The sequence below is a fragment of the Struthio camelus genome, chromosome 4 (assembly GCF_040807025.1).
Source record: "Struthio camelus isolate bStrCam1 chromosome 4, bStrCam1.hap1, whole genome shotgun sequence".
In the NCBI taxonomy this organism is placed as follows: Eukaryota; Metazoa; Chordata; class Aves; order Struthioniformes; family Struthionidae; genus Struthio; species Struthio camelus.
In genome coordinates, this window is record NC_090945.1 from 61178424 (window position 1) to 61194603 (window position 16180).

Consider the following 16180-nt stretch of genomic DNA (forward strand, 5'->3'; position numbering starts at 1 on the left):
GTAGTCTTCTATCAAAATTAAGAAGTTTCTACTGTATTTTAACTGTTGAGCAGTGCCAGTCTTACCCTCTTGTGTAGAAAAATTAGTTTCTTATTTTTCTGGTATTCTGGCTTTTTTCCAAAATATTAATTGCATCCTGTTCCTATATCCTGAAAGATACTGGTGGATGGTGTACATGCAAAAATGATTTTTAAAAAATGATATACTCTGCAGTAGCGCTTCTTCATAGTCCTGTATCAGCAGAAGTAGTGGGCTTGTGTTGTAAGTTCTTTAAGAACATACAGCTTTTTTTGTGCAATGAAACACATTATTCTCCCACTAAACACCTCGCTGCTCTCCCTGCTGACATCAAAGGGGATTTTACCAGGAGTGGTGGTTCAGATGCTGCCGGTGCTTTTGCTAATAGGCGCGCATCCTTTTGGGAGAGGCAAGACCCCAGCCGTGAGCCAGTGTGATCCATTAAACCTGTACTGGTTCTGTGTCCGGCCACAGGTTTTGCAAGGGCTTTTGACTTCCTGTTTTTCCTTCTTTTCCCACTAAGGTGGAAAGACAGGAATGGTAAGAAGAGGCATTTGCCCTTTTCCAGAAATTTCTATTGCAAACACGTTACTCTGCACTTCTTCATTATCCAAGGAGCTAGTTGCACATAAATCTCACTTAAATGTTAATCGGCTTCAAGTGAGCTGCCGTAAATGAAGGTTTACAGATGAAGTGACCCAGAAGGGATCCTAAGTGAAAGCCGTTTCAGAGAGGAGTCTTGGGGTCTGCTTGGTATTTAAGGCTTTGGGCAAATAAGTAGTATTGCCTTCTGGTCATGTGTTTGGATAGATAAAACTCTTTCCAGGTTTTACTTTGTTGTTGATAATGCTGGAAGCATATACACTGGGATCCCTAAAGCCATATCCTTCTCCCAGAGCAACTGGGGAGGTGTGTGTAGTTCTCCCAAAGCCCAGAAATGCTTGAAGCGAGTCCACAAGGCTCCCGCAGTGGCCAGAGCTGCCGGCTGCCGCCAGCCTGCGCAGCCTTCTCCACGTCCGTGCTACTGCGCTGCGTTGTAGGGCTGCCTGCGAGTGTGGCATCTAGTTGACTTGATGAATTAATGAAATCACTAATTTTGTTTGTGCACTGTCAGAAGGGAAGAGGAGGTTTGGTTGCTAATTTTGATTGATGATTTGGGAACAGATGGTGCTGGCCGGGTTGTGCATAATGCGGTACCATAGGTTTTGAAGCGCTCAGATTTCCTCCTCTGTCTCAACAGATATACGAATGCAGGCCCCGATCATCTAAAGGCTTATGCATATTCTCAATTTGCATATGTAATTAGCCCCATTAACTTTGTGCAAGCTGTTTAGGTGCTTAAAGTTAAACACCGGTGTCTGAGTCTGAAACACCGTTGTAAGGGTTTCATTAGCTCTCAGTAGTCAGAACTGATGTACTAGCTTGTGTCTCGTTTGCTCCTCTAATGGTGCTATAATTTCATACTGCCTGGTTTATGAATGCGTACTGTTACATACAGAAATGGTTACAACAGCTGCAGGACTAAACACTGGAGTCAGGAAATGCTACAGGGAAGTTTATATGCACCACGTAAATATTCAGGCACTATTTCCTAAACAGAGGCTTGGGCCAGGTGCCTCCTCGCAGCTCACTTTTGGCAGCCAACCAACACTTCCAAGACATAGGAAGTGGCATCTTTAGCCCTCCTTCAAGTTGACTAAATCTGAATGGAATTTCACAGGACAAAGAAAAGACACTTCTCACAGCCTAAGGGACTTTCCAGGCCAAACCTCAAAGACCTGCTGCAAACAATAGAGGAGTTAATATTTCTTCAAGAAAAAGTGTCCTTTGACCATTTGGTCCATGATGGAGAATGCTTGGTAGCCCATATGTAGTGGTCACTGCTAACTCTAACACAATCGAAAGCATTAGGTCTTGACTAAAAGTAGCATTCTTATGGGCAGTATTGGCCCTTTGGCAAGTGCAGAGCAGGGCCATCTCATGAGGACTGTTGTCATCCTCCTCTTGTAGGGACAACAGGGTTGTAGGCAGGACTAAAGTGGCAGGTAAATCTCCTTGCCGCCTGGATTATTACACAGGGCATATTATGTCCATAAAGCTCATAAGATTTCTTCTCCCAGCCCTCACCGCAAGTCTGAATTGGGGGAGTCACTCGGCCTGGGTTCTGCAGGGTGACTTGTTCATTTGGCTGTGGTTAGACTTCCAGGAGCAGAGAAGTGTGTCTCTTCCTGAAAAGCACACATGCTCATTAGATGTCGGTGGGCTGTCTTCCACGGTGTACTCCTTTGATCAGAAGAGTAAATTTACTCTTAGGTGAAACTGGGCTCAGCAGGCTGCCCCCAGTCCATCGCTCTGTCTTCAAAATGCTGTTGACAATACTCTCTACTTAACTACCTAAGGTGTTTCCCACTGACTGGGGCATAATTATGGATTGTCTTCCTTTATGACCAAAATCTTGTCTTTGATCGTTACAGAATTCAGCCTTTAGTTTAATACAGTTTTAATTGCTTAGTTCATTCTTACCTCTGCAGTCTTTTGAGTGTTTCAGTAGGAAGTAGTATGCTTACTAAAGTGCATTTAGTATTATTTTACAGCTTCCCTTAAGGCTTGAAACCCTTGCAGCTGAGCATGGGATTTAGTGATGGCTGCAGGGGCTATTCTGTGTCAGAGGCCTTGGCAGCGCAGCGGAGGTGCCGTGTCGGACGCAGTTCTGCTACAGCAAAGTGCAGTAGCTTGCTGTGACGGTCACGGTGCGCGAGGGCATTGCCAGAGCTACTGATCAAGGGAGGACCAGAATTTCTTGTGCTGTTACAAATTTGGATTTTGCTGGCAAGATACTATGTTTTCCAAGCCAGAGATGACAAAGCCAGCTTTCGTGGCTTTGTCCCAATTTGTTTTTTCCTGATGATAAAAGAGCGTTCTAAGTTATAGCTCTTATGGATTACAGAAAGCACTATAAGTTCTCATCTGTGTTTATGCAATTCTTGAAGGTGATGGCCTAATCTAGTCTTGATATTGTACAGTGCTCCTGTGGCTGTGCAGATTTCTGTCGAATAGGCTTCTGCACAGCATAAGCAACTCAGCGATAACAACACAAGATGCTTTTCCTGAGATCATCTTGTAAACAAGTGGTTTATGAGTTCCCTTTACAAGTCCTCAAAGGGATAATATCGATTTGGGATAAATGCTCATAAATGGTAATAAATAGTCATGTAATGGTAAAGTAGATGGCTTTCAAGGTTTTTTTTAAGTCAATGTGAACACAGATTTCAGCTGTTACATCTGCACTCTAAAAGAATAAACTGTAATCGAATAATTAGGTATGTGCAGCAGTCTCTTTGCTACCCTGCAGTGATGGTCACTGCCAGCAATTTTTTCTTACATGTTAAAAGGAAGAAAAATCTTAATCAAAAGCACCTTTTGAGTTATGGTATTAAGTCCATATCTGTTAAGTGAACATTGTTTTTGTATTGTAGTTATAATAAATACAATACTGGGAAGGGATGATATTTGGACTCAAAAATGTGAAGTCTGAAACTTAAGGCATTTAAAAGATGGTAGTTAAAACCACAGGCACAGAAGAAAAAAAAAAACCGTTGACCCTTAGGAAGTCTAGAAATCCAGTTGTTACTCTCAAACCAACCCGTCCTCTTCAGAGTTCAAAACACTCAGACTTTTGTGAGCCTGACTGTTTCCAGAGACCTTGTCTACAGCTCTTTCAGGAGCATCACTAATGTTAATCAGCTGACCTCAAAAGGCAGAAGATCTCAAAGGTTTTTAATGTGCACTTACTTTCACTTTTTTCCCATGGTTGCTAATTTTTCCTAGGCCATAGCTGAACCATAATCCCTTCCCTTAGTACGCCTTGTAGTCTTATTAACAGAATCCAGCCAGAAGTCTTCATTTTACTTTTGAAACACTAAGCTAAGAGGAAGCCCTTCTAAAATGAGGTTTGGCACATGTGCAGATAAGCAAGGAAGCATCAGCTTTTTCCCGAGGTGAGGTTCAGGCACCGAGTTTCATATTTTGGTACTTTAGTGAACCTGCAGCCTAGCAAAATGGAGAGGGTGCTGAAGGGCTCTTGGGGATTGTGATCAAGGTGCCTGGGGTCAGGTCGGAGCTGGGAAACCTCAGTGCACGTGCTTTCATAGACAGCACCTTCCAGGATTATTGCTTTCTGGTTTCCCCTGCAGGCAGTCCGGGAGCTGCCTCGGCTGCCCCGTTTCTCTGTCGTGCCCTAATGCGTGTTGCCTCTTATTAGGAGGCCGTGAAATGGAGAGGACCCTCCAGATTCAGTCTTTCGCAGGTAGGGCACTGCACAGTTCTGGTCATCATGTAAAATTGTTTCCGAGTCTCAGCTCCTCTCAGTGGTTCGTTCCCTCTCCCTTCCCTCACCCCCCGAGATTATTCCTCAGTCTTCAGGTTGCAAAGAGGTTAAACAGAGGAACAAGATGTGTCTGTCCGTAAGCAGCCTAGACTGTGGACAGCTGCCCCTTTCATTGCTGGGGCTCCTTAATGACAAAATCTAGTGCTAGCACATCAAATACGGTGTTGCCACGTCCTTCCTCAAGAATTGCTTCAGCTGACAATCCAGATAAGGTACTTAGCTGTAGGCCAGTGTTGGTGTCTCCTGAGGGACTGGAGGTCCACCTGTCCGTCTATCACAGTCTCTAGAATTCCCTGGTAATTTCAGTACCGATTCCTCAACTGACTGAGCATCTACAGTGAACAAAGAAATTGGCAATCCAGAGTATATTAAACCCTGCTAAGGATATTTATGGACTTTAAGTACAGACTGAAGTATTTCTGTATATGAAACCTGTGGTTTAAGAGGGAAGGGAAAATATGTTTTTTCATCCACGTGGACTATCCCTTCTGTGTCTTCACCAGCTAGGGACTTGATGATAATTAATTAGATGTAAAGGCAAAAGGCAGTGAACAGATTCAGGGTAATAGGTTGTTGGGGCTCCAGATTCCCCCCTCTGGTCCAATCCTAGTTAGTTAGTTACTCAGCACAGCTCTGCGGGGGATGCACAGCCCCACGGAAATCTGGAGATAGCAGGAAGGTCGCAAAGTAGGACTGGGCTGCGGCTGCTCAAAGGACGTGAAAAGCTAGAGATGCAACACCAAGGAGTGCAGCGGCTTGCGTAGGAGCAAGATAACTGAGTCAGGGAGAAGCCTGGCTTTGCGTGGTCTGTCTCTGCTGTCTGTGCATGCCTTTCCATGCGGCAGAACCAGCTTCAGGTTCCTACCTATGAACTGAGTCATGGATATCTTTGTCCCAGGAGGGTCATGAAGGCAAATTAGCACTATGGGGCCCTAGAGATAGATCCTTCAGAGCAGGAGCAGTTCTGAAAACTATCCAGAAATTGTGTCCAGGATAAACTGGGCATGCCAAACTTTGTCTTTTTCAGAAGAGCTTTAACTCTTAAAAAGCCTGAGAACAGGTAAACCTAATCCTCCTGCATTTCCATCACTCATGTTAAGAAGCTATACTATATTGTGGTGACTGGCCAATAAGAAGCAAAAATCTCTTTTGTAGGGCATCTGTATTTAACTCTTGAAAAAATAAGGTCAGAAATTTAGGCCAATTAGCATGAGCATTAGCTCAGCAGGTTCACAACTCCCTCGTACAACTATATCTTTAATTACTATCTGCACATTTAAAACACTTTATACAGTACTCTGAAAGACAGTTTTTTCTAGCTAGACTGTTGTATGCTGTCTGCCAGGCTTTCTAGCCATTTAAGAACTGCATGTATTCTTCTCTGGCTTCATCTGTGATTCTGTCCTCACTTCTTTGTCTTCACTGAAATATTTGAGTAAATTTTCCCATATACTTACAATTGCAGTTGGAATTACGGGTTATAAATTCAATAAGTTGCCAGTGTTAGGAAACAGTAATGAGCTCTTTAATTATAATAGACTAAGCATCAAAGACTAGCTATGTGTTTCATGGGTATGCAGTTTATTAAATTGGTAGATCTGCTTTGGCTAAGGCATATGTTTTTATTCTCTGACAGCTGAGACATACGCTTGTTAAATTAAAGTAGGACTTGCTGATTTGTAAACACTGCTGTTTCTAATGTGTTAATTCATTTTGTTTGCACAGGGACTTTGCTTATGTGGCAAGAGACAAAGATACAAGAATTCTGAAATGTCATGTGTTTCGATGTGACACACCAGCAAAAGCCATCGCCACAAGTTTACACGAAATCTGCTCAAAGGCAAGTAGATTCAAATGAGTTTGTTCATCTTTTGAGAGGTCTCTGAGCATAAAGCATACAATGAGCAGTCTCATGCAGTGTTACTTTAGTTTATATCCCTGACAACAACGCATAGTTCAGAGAATTTGTAAAGGAAGGGACACGAATGGCATCAAAACTAATGGGAAGATGAGCGTTTTAATTTGAAGATGGTAATATATATGGTAATACGTAGTATTGATTTGACAAGTGGGTATACAGGCCTGAATGCTTTCCTAGTAGTAAAGAAGTTGTGGGTTCAAAATGGGAAAAGAACACCGAGTTTCGATAAATGGTAAACTCCGTAAGTGCATCAGATCTTGTTTGAACGGTATTCTTCAACATGAAAATAGTTACATGAATCAGTTTTGAATAGTTACATGAACAAGTTGCATGAAAACAGTTGAAAACATTATGCTGCCCATTTAAAAATTTCAGAGAAGGGTATTTTATTTAAAGCTACTCTAGTTACAAATAACAGAAGAATCTCAGTTCCTGCTTGTCATAGTATTTTCTGTAATGTTGGAGAGAAACGTTCTTTTTCTTCTTCTTCTTCTCTTTATTTCTTTTCATTTATTTCTTTTTACCTTACGTATTTGCCAGCCATTCCCTGGTTATTAGTTTTGCAGTTTTCTTGCATGGTCAGTGCATGAGTGTCCTCTGTTTGGTTATTTCCTGCAGCAATAAGGCAGCACATACTTCACAGTAAGAAAATCTGATTGAAGTGCTTTATAGACAGCCACTTAAGCGAACCTACTTGAAATTACTTTTTCTTTGTTGAGATGTGGTGGATTTGAGGCTGCATTCCTCCCTTTAAAACTATTGCTGCTCATTTTGGTTTGCCTTAAAACATATGGCAGTGTGCACCCCAGGCAAAGTGAACGATGGAGACAGCATAACCTGATCAGTTGTCCCTCTGTAAATTGTCCCTGCTCAGGAGTCAGAGCTCTGCTTAGCAATTCTGATTATTAAACCTTCACTTTTTAAAATTCAGCTGCTGTTTTACTATATGCCTGTGCTCATTTGCTTTTTGCATTTTGTCTTCGTTTTAATGAGTAAAAGTCAGCGATGTCAAATTCACCTCAGCAGCTAGTTGTATAGTATATAAAGTTTCTGGATTTGCAGTGCTGCAGACCTGGCTACTGAATAAGGTCCTGTGTGAGGTTTCATGCAAACACTGTGAGAGTTTGCGCAGTGTGTATTATTATAAACCTCTGGCCAGCACAGTTTTGCCCCAGGCAGTGGCAGAAGGTAGTCCAGGAACTGCACAGAGCTTGGAAGGCCTGTCAGGGCTTGAGTGCCTGGGGAAACGCAGGTGGCAGAGTCCAGGGAGCTGCTTGGGTCGGGCGGGCAGCTGGCCACGTTGTGCTTGGCCAAGTTGTGGCTGGCTGCAGGACTGGCTGGAGAAGCCTGGAGCCGGTATCTAGTCCATCGTCTTTCTCTTCCAGCTCTCAATTCTCCCAACTGTTACCCAGCAAGCATAGCTGGCAGAAAGGTGCTAAACAGGCCCTGCCACAGCTTCTTTTATCCATTAAGCATAAGAGCAAGTAAATGCCACTGTAGGTAAGTGCAGGGGGTATTTCACTTGCGCTGTCAGGCTGGCAGCTGTCATATGGGCAACTGTGATGTGAAACCTCTGGCATTAACTTTGGACCAGAGAGTGATGGAGCGTTTTAAAAAATAGCGAACGACGACAAAGAATTAAGTAGAGTGTCGTATGCAGAGAATGTTCCTTTGTGATTCGGCAGTAGATGTAATCCTGATTCGGCAAAGCGCTTGGCACATGCTAACTGCCACGCCAGACCTCTTTGCTGAGTCAGGGCTTCTTCCCAAGCCAGCGTGTGGCATTTTTTATTTCTCAGGTGGGAATGCTATTTTGGGTGTCCCAAGAACAGAAAACACTTCAAAATAGAAGACCTAAAAAAACAGAGGAGAAATGTGCCAGGAGCATCTTTAGACCACATGTTCTGAGGCTGGGCGCTCTGCTGAACACTAGTCCTCTCTGTAGAGTTTAATTACAATTACCAGTAGTTAGCATAAGGAAGCAGATGGCAATGTTTCATACACGAGCTTTGGAAGACCTCTCTTACTGTGTGTTGGAGAAAAGCTTCCCTGGGTCCCTTCCCAGTGATAAATTTGTAGGGAACAACCAACTAAAGTGGTTATTTTGAAGTATCGTCTTTTCCTCTTTTGCTAATGTTATACGCTTTAGGGAAGAACAGGTCACACTTTGCATGAAATTTTTAATTTCAGAAGAAACACAAAATGTGGAAAAGTTATGTGGCAGTAGATGGATCAGAGAGGAACATGAATAATGAACGTTCTTCTCTGTATGTTAAATATTTATATTTCTCTCTATATTAATCCTCACTGCAATTTTGCTGTTGAGAAAAACAGCTAAAGGTTTTTTACTCCTTCATCAATCTTTTATCTAGTCTTGGAGACCTCTCAAGTTCCTTATGTAGATAAGGAATGCTGAATAAACTGGAGGAAAATTAAAGTTGTTACTGCAAAGAATAACTTTTTTAGTTATGCACTTTTGGACTTATTTCAGATTTCAGAAATCAGGTTTGTAATAGGAATAAATTTATACTTGTAGTTGCTACTGTACTATATTTTGGAAAAAATGCTGTATTATCACCGTCTTCCTCAGATTATGGCTGAACGGAAAAACGCTAAAGCTATGGCTTGCAGCTCATTACAAGAGAGGACAAATGTCACCCTTGATGTTCCCCTGCAAGGTATTGCATGTCACAATTAATATCTGTAGGATGGTCTGATTTTAGATATACTCCCTTTCTGATTCTTTTTTTTTTTTTTTTTAAATCAAAATAGAGAATATTGAGTAGAAGAGGCAGGAGTGTAATCCCATCTTTTAATTACTGTATCTGACAGTATCTGTTATTGCACTGAGTTAAACATTTTGATTGGTTGACTTCACAGTAATGCAGTTCTGCTCAGTTATGCCAACTTGTGTGTTTCCTCTTTTAGTTCAAAGTACATATTTTGGAAACGCAGTCTTACTTAGTTGTGCCAGCTTGCATATATAGTCCTGATAACATCAAAATACCTTGTGACTTGAGACCGCACATATTGGCCAAATCTGCCTTAAAAGCAGAACATACTCCAGTTAATTAGTTGAATTCAGAGGAGCTACAGGAGACTCAGATTCCTTACAGGTTTCAGCATTTTAGCAACTTCCAAAGCAAGAGGAGCAAGTACGTCATTAGACAATTCCTGTGTCTTGCACACTAGCGCATGGTTAAAAGGAAGTTGCCTTTGCATGCCTTTATTAGTCATAGCTCCATAGTTGCTATTTTTAAAATATTCTAAAAGAACAAACATACCTTGTGTTACTTTACAGGAAAATGTTTGTGCTGAGTATCTCACCCCTTATCCCTGCGTCACCTGCGCAATTTTCTGCTCAGACAACAGTACTGATTTCTCGTAACCAATGTATAACATATTAATCAGGATGGTATTAAAATCAGATTGCATATTTTACACCGTTATGCAATGAGCTTAGGTCTCGGTGTCTTATAGACACATTTGTGTGTATTTTCTCTGTTTTTTAATATGTTAGCGGTATAATATGACCTCATTTTTAGTTTAGATGAAGAACTAGATGATGTAGCATTCTCTCTAATCCCCTTGGAAATCATTTGGCGTTATTCTTGTATGAAACAAGGGAGTGTACACTTGTTTTAATCGATAAGAGTACGTTCAGAGTACGATTACTTGGTAAATTATTTTATGCTATTGATGAAACCAAATTATATTTTCCCTGCTGTGAATAATGATAAACAGAAATTGATTTGTTTCCCATGCAGTAGATTTCCCAACACCAAAGACAGAACTAGTGCAGAAGTTCCACGTGCAGTACCTCGGCATGCTGCCCGTGGCTAAGCCTGTCGGTAGGTAACGCTCTTATTCTTAAGCAACTGCTGATGTAACTTGCATGAAGTGTCCAGCTAGCCAAGTGTAAATGGATGGCGCCCAAAGGGTGGCAACTCTTTCTTGTATTTCTGAGTCACGTGGGTCAGGCATGAAGACATTCATTCAGGGGCCTCACTTCAACATGTGTTTTTCAACCAGAACTTTTTGGGCGCTGCTAAGATGGCAGAGTTCCTGAATATGAGCTCTGCTGCTAATGGAGAAGGTGGAACAGCTAAACAAGATGCTATCCCATTTTTTGTAAGCTAGAGGCACCTGTTTTGTTTTTACAGATGAAAACTAATTTCACAGCTCTTCCTTCTATCATCAAATTAGTTTTAACAGGCAGTATGAAACAATGTCTTTTCTGTAAAAAAAAAAAAAAAAAAAAAAAAAAAATTATGCGAAAATAAAAGTTCTGTTGGTGTCTACTTATATTCACGTATTTATTTTTGATTATCACACTGTCCTCTGTTTTAGGAATGGATACTCTGAACAGTGCTATTGAAAGTCTAATGGCTTCCTCTAGCAAAGAAGACTGGATGCCAGTTACCATGAATGTTGCTGATGCTACTGTCACAGTCATCAATGAAAAAGTAAGGCAGACTGTCTTGTTTAAAACAAGTTTAACATAGCATGAATGTTGAATACGAGGAAAACATAAACAGTAGTAGAAAGAGTTAATTTGCACTACAATTCACTTGTTTATTTTGCATTGTGTTTCTTTCCAGGACTGTGATTCTCCACACATCACTGTTTTTTAGAGGCTCTTACAGCTTCTGTCAGCTTCAGCTTTATTCACCGTTCCAAGCATGTCCTCAGAAATAATTTTAAGTGTTTATTATGTATTTTATATAAATTCAGTGTTATCTTTTCTGTTCTTTTCTAAAACGTTGTAGGTTAAACCCTAGGTAGTAGCAGTCCTGTGTTCTAAACTGTATTTACCTTATTCTGGCTAAAGAAGCCAAGAATAATCTTTCCATTTGTGTTTCACATCACTGTAAAAGTACAGTACATTCACTGTACTTTTATAGAGCATTTTCCATAGAGATTAATACAGTGAAACTTTCAAAGAATATGTCTTTTATCTATGTTTGTTGAGGAAGTCTTAAAGCAACATCTCCACGTACCAGTTACAGGGGAGTATTTTTTGCAGTCATGATAACCATGTATTTCTTTATAGAACTGCAGCATCAGTTTTAAACAAGCAGTATCTAAAAGGCACAGTATGCTCAAGGCCTTGGTCTTCTGGTAATACCCTAGAAGGAGAGATCCAGTCAGACCTTAACACACTGAGTATATGCAGATGAATAAAGGAATTCCACGCTACTAATCAACTTGAAAGTCAAGTTCTAGGGAATATCTAATAGTAATGAACAATTATTTGATTCCATAACCAGAATGAAGAGGAGATCATGGTGGAGTGTCGTGTCCGGTTCCTGTCCTTTATGGGAGTAGGCAAGGATGTCCACACATTTGCCTTCATTATGGATACAGGAAACCAGCATTTTGAGTGCCATGTTTTTTGGTGTGAACCAAATGCAGGCAATGTATCAGAAGCTGTTCAGGCTGCTTGTATGGTAAGTGATCTTCTTCAAGGACACCTGTAGTCCTTAGTTCTGTCCCTACCTCAGTAAATAAAAATCTTTTCCAAATTTGCAATTACATTAATTTCCTGAGACAGATGAAGAAAGTAAGAAAAGATACAACTAATAAATGAGATTCTGATAATAGATTAAAAATAAACTTTTAAAAGAAGTCTGAAATGTCAATATAGTGAACAATGTTCCTTTAACAATCTTACCTCCTTACCACTACAGCATCTGTATATGTCAGGAATCTTTTGTTATACAAGTTATCCAACGCTGGGAAAACATTTTGCTCAAAGTCATGTTATACAACCCAGTGACAATGCAGTCACTGTTCAAGAATAGCTGAATCCAAAAAACTTATTTTTCTGTTTTCAAAGGGCTGTTCCTGTGATTTAGTTTGTGTCATGTGCCAATGAAGAGTTTCTGCCTACAGCTTAACAAAGCAATGTCTGTCAAAAAACAGAGATTTGACTATATTTCATGAAAAGTATTAAAATGTATTTAAAATGCTTTGAAGATACTGGATACAGTAAGGATTGCCGAATGCTTTTGCTTTGTTGCAGCTACGGTATCAGAAGTGCTTAGTAGCCAGACCTCCTTCACAGAAAGTTCGCCCACCCCCACCTCCTGCAGATTCGGTGACTAGAAGAGTTACAACTAATGTAAAAAGAGGAGTGCTGTCCCTCATTGACACTTTGAAACAGAAACGCCCTGTCTCTGAGATGCCATAGCTGGGGAAGAGAGAAGATTCTTGTAACATTTAACTGAAGAAACAGTAGCTACGCTAAGGAGAATGAACTGATGATGTTCGGCCTTCCATTTTAAATTGCTGATGCTTTGTCTTCAGAGAATTTATCTATATCAAAACAATGTTAGACAAGCATGTTCTCTCATTCTTGCCACCGTCGTGTGATATGAAAAGAAGCATGAATAATTTTTTTGCTGTCAGTGAGTTACATCATGAGCAGTGGAAGGTCTGTTTCTGATTGTAAATACATGAACGTTACCTAAATTCACACACAAAGAGAATATGGCCACGTCCCTCCTAGTGAACTCATGCTAAAGTCCTTGGAGTGAATGATGCCTGAGTTGAGTTTTCACCATCGTAAGCTGGATTTGTCACAAATCAATCTTAAATCCTACAGCACTTTGCTCTGTTTTCAACACTGGAGTAGGTACCAAGTATTAGTTACAATTGAATTACTGTAGATTAAATACTTTTTTTTTTTCCCCAAAACTACACCTGTTAGTTTTAAATTGTTTCTCAACATTGTTCTTGCAATCACTTCAACAGCTCTCCCTGACATCCTTTTGAACCATGGTGTCATTTCATCTCCTGTTATTATGTAATTAGAGAAGTCCTGTGTTTAATACCAAACCAATGCTGAAGAATCCAGAAGTGTCTCGAGTAACCGAATACAGGGGGATGGGCTCAGGCCTTTCATCTTTAACCATACAAATGTGTGTGTGTTGGCTGTTATTCTCTCGAGCCTTTATTAAGGCATCAGAAATACAGTTTGTTTCCCATAGGGCTCATACCAATCAGAAGAAAGAACCAGTCAGTAATTTTACTGTGTCAAAACTCCTAGAGACTGAAATGTTACATACTTCACCCAAATAAGTGTTTGATCAAATGTTTGATTCAGCGTCTGGTTGCACAATTTCCCCTTTCCCTTGGAGTCTGTTGCTGAATACTTAACATGCCACAAAAAGAACAATCATATCTTGTTATTTACAAAATTCCATGATATTTCTATTAATGCTCTGTGACAAAATAATGAAAGAGTTTTCTAACAGGATATAGTGCTTCAGGTGTTGCAACCTTATGGCAATGCTTTTGCTCCAAAGGCTTCATATAGTCACACTGATCCACAGTACTGCAGATCCTGACAAAGTCAATACAGTATTGCCCCTTAAAATTGTACCTCATGCTAATTTTCAAATGCAGTTACGCATCTTTAGTTTCTCCCCTTGCCACCTTCTGTTTAGACCTGCAGTTTCATACAAACTGTGAAAAGGGAACATTAAAAATGTTTTTAACTAGTGTTAAAAATGTGGTGCCTCCATTTATAGATACTTTCAAAAGTACCACTGTCTCCCAAGTCTGCAAACTTGGTAATACTGTAATTTTAAAAGAACGTTCTCAAGGCTAAGGCAAGAACTCTTTTCTACTTTAATATGCAAGGGATTGTTAGACTATTTTCTCTTTTTTCTTTATTTAAAAAGAAATTCAATAGCAACCCCTGGGCAAGGCAAGTTAGGAATACAAGGGGAAAGGTGTGATGATTCAAGAAATTTCTGCATGGAAAATGTAGGAAAATTATTAAAGTAAACTCATCCTCATCCTTATGTATGAGCAAGTGGCACATAGGCTAGCTATGCAATTAGTGTAATTAAAATTAACTCTCCGTAATACCGTCTGAAGAGCTGATCCTCCACTGATCTCAAAATCTCTTCTAGGACAGAGATTTTGTACCTAATGCAGTGAAACAATCTTTTCCCTCCCAAGTCTCAGATTCCTGCTTCCTCCTTTGCACCAGAGCTCTATCGCTTGTACACTTGGAGGAGAAAATCAGATCAGCTTAATGTGAATAATCTCAAAGAGAGAAAGGGGTCAGGTCTGTGAATTTGATCCAGTTCGCTGCTTGGCTGTGCTTGACTTTGTTGATGCCATGGAGGCAGAGAGAGCACGCAGCTGGACGTGAGGAGAGGCAAAGCAGCAGCAGCACAAGTTTAAACTGACCATGAAGCCAGATCCCAAAGCACGGATATGGTAGCTTGCATACCTGCTTATTCCTCTGTTTCTCTAGCTTCTCACTGATCCCAGTGAAGTCTGCTAGGAGCAGTGTTAAAATTGTTTCCTATCATGACGGGCTTCTGAAAATCATCGGACGGTAACCGAATATGTCTTCAAGGAGGATCATTAAGTTAAGAGATAAAAAGTTCCTATCATTATACTATTGAATCAAACTTTGACTTTAAATTACAGCAAATTCTTTGACACTGTCTTTTTTAAATTAAATTTGGAAACTCCAGGATTTGGATTTGCAGCTATTCTACAACAATTAATTTTATACAAGGTAATTCAGTTCTGTAGTTGCATCCATACAGTGCTGATTCTCCCAGATAGAAACCCCGACTGTATTTAAACTACACTAACACTTTGCAAAGAGCAGTAAAAAAGGTTTTTCAGCGTGTCATCCAGACTATGAATGTCTAGTTAGCTTTCACTAGCAAAGTGTGCAATTGAAGGAAGGACTGAGAAGAGAGAAAGGTATGTGAAAAGCCGTAGGTCACTTGCCAATGTACATTTTAAGTCTTGTGTCTGCGACCAAAATGTTGTGGATTTTGCAGATATTTAAGTAGTGCGTAATGATCAGAACATGAGTGGCCCTTGTGCTTCGGTAGAGCTCCTTATTCTCCAAAAGATTAAATATACAGTCAGCTGTTTGCAGAATCAGAGCCTAAGACTGCAAAGCCAGATAATGCTTTGTTAAACAATATGTTAAGGCACTCTTTTACCATGGCCAAAAAGAATGTATGGAGTATGTGTGTTTGAGCAACTGCCAGTGTTTTAGTTGATGTTATAGCGACCCTTCAGTTATCTATGCATTTTTTTATATGTAGTGATTCTGTAGGCAGGCAGCCATGTTCACTATGCCTTGTATGTCTGATGTCATATTTTAAATTCACCTGTTAAATACAGCTTAAAATATTTTTATTTATTCTATTTTTACTGAAATATCCTGCATTATTATGTTGATGTATTGTCTTTTCTGAACATGATCTTGCAACAGTCTCCACTCTGTACTATAGGTTGTCTTAAAAAAAAAAAAAAAAAAAAAGTGGGCTTTGTAATTATCTGTAGTCACGTTTTTAATGAAGTCTGTAGAAAAATCATGTAAAGCTAATTTCTTAATTTTTTCAATGCAAGTAGTAAGCTAGATATAAGTATCACATGTCAGTCATTTCATTAATATACTTCCTTGCAGAAGCAAGGAGATTTATAGTCACAGTCAATGACTAAAGATAAAAGCCTTTCTTTTGAAATCTGCAGTGCTGGCTGTAGGTTTTATTTAAGCCACTTACTCTTTCATTTAAAGGGGAGAAAGGGGGTGTGGAAAGCATAAGCTTATATAGGCCACCTACAGGTTCGTTAACTAGGAATAACAAGAATTGCATGAAAGGGCATTGATTCCACTTACAATAAAATGAGTTCTTAGTGATAAACTTTGTGTGCAGAGCTACCTGTACCTATCCAAATAGCATGCCCGTTTGTGACAGAGGAAGAAAAGCTGTGGAATAACTAATGGTTTATGCCAGTTCTGTGTCATTTACTAAAGAGTTCTACATCCCTTCTCTTTTATCAAGCATTTCACAGATCATTTAATT

The 16180-nt window shown here is 40.0% G+C and overlaps 1 protein-coding gene across 45 annotated transcripts in view; it reads left to right on the top strand.

The window, feature by feature from the left end:
* The window catches only part of APBB2 (amyloid beta precursor protein binding family B member 2), a 194739-nt gene extending 178901 nt beyond the window's left edge, over positions 1 to 15838 (top strand). For 40 of the 45 annotated variants that reach the window (XM_068943057.1, XM_068943034.1, XM_068943039.1 and 37 more), the window contains 6 exons: positions 6131 to 6245; positions 8917 to 9004; positions 10094 to 10177; positions 10677 to 10792; positions 11597 to 11776; positions 12352 to 15513. In XM_068943057.1, coding sequence (XP_068799158.1) covers positions 6131 to 6245; positions 8917 to 9004; positions 10094 to 10177; positions 10677 to 10792; positions 11597 to 11776; positions 12352 to 12519 — 751 coding nt within the window. In that variant the 3' untranslated portion in view covers positions 12520 to 15513. Of the gene's footprint in view, positions 1 to 6130; positions 6246 to 8916; positions 9005 to 10093; positions 10178 to 10676; positions 10793 to 11596; positions 11777 to 12351 lie in introns of all 45 variants that reach the window. The other 5 variants (XM_068943041.1, XM_068943069.1, XM_068943070.1 and 2 more) reach the window with 2 other exon arrangements.
* The last annotated feature ends 342 nt before the right edge of the window (positions 15839 to 16180 follow it).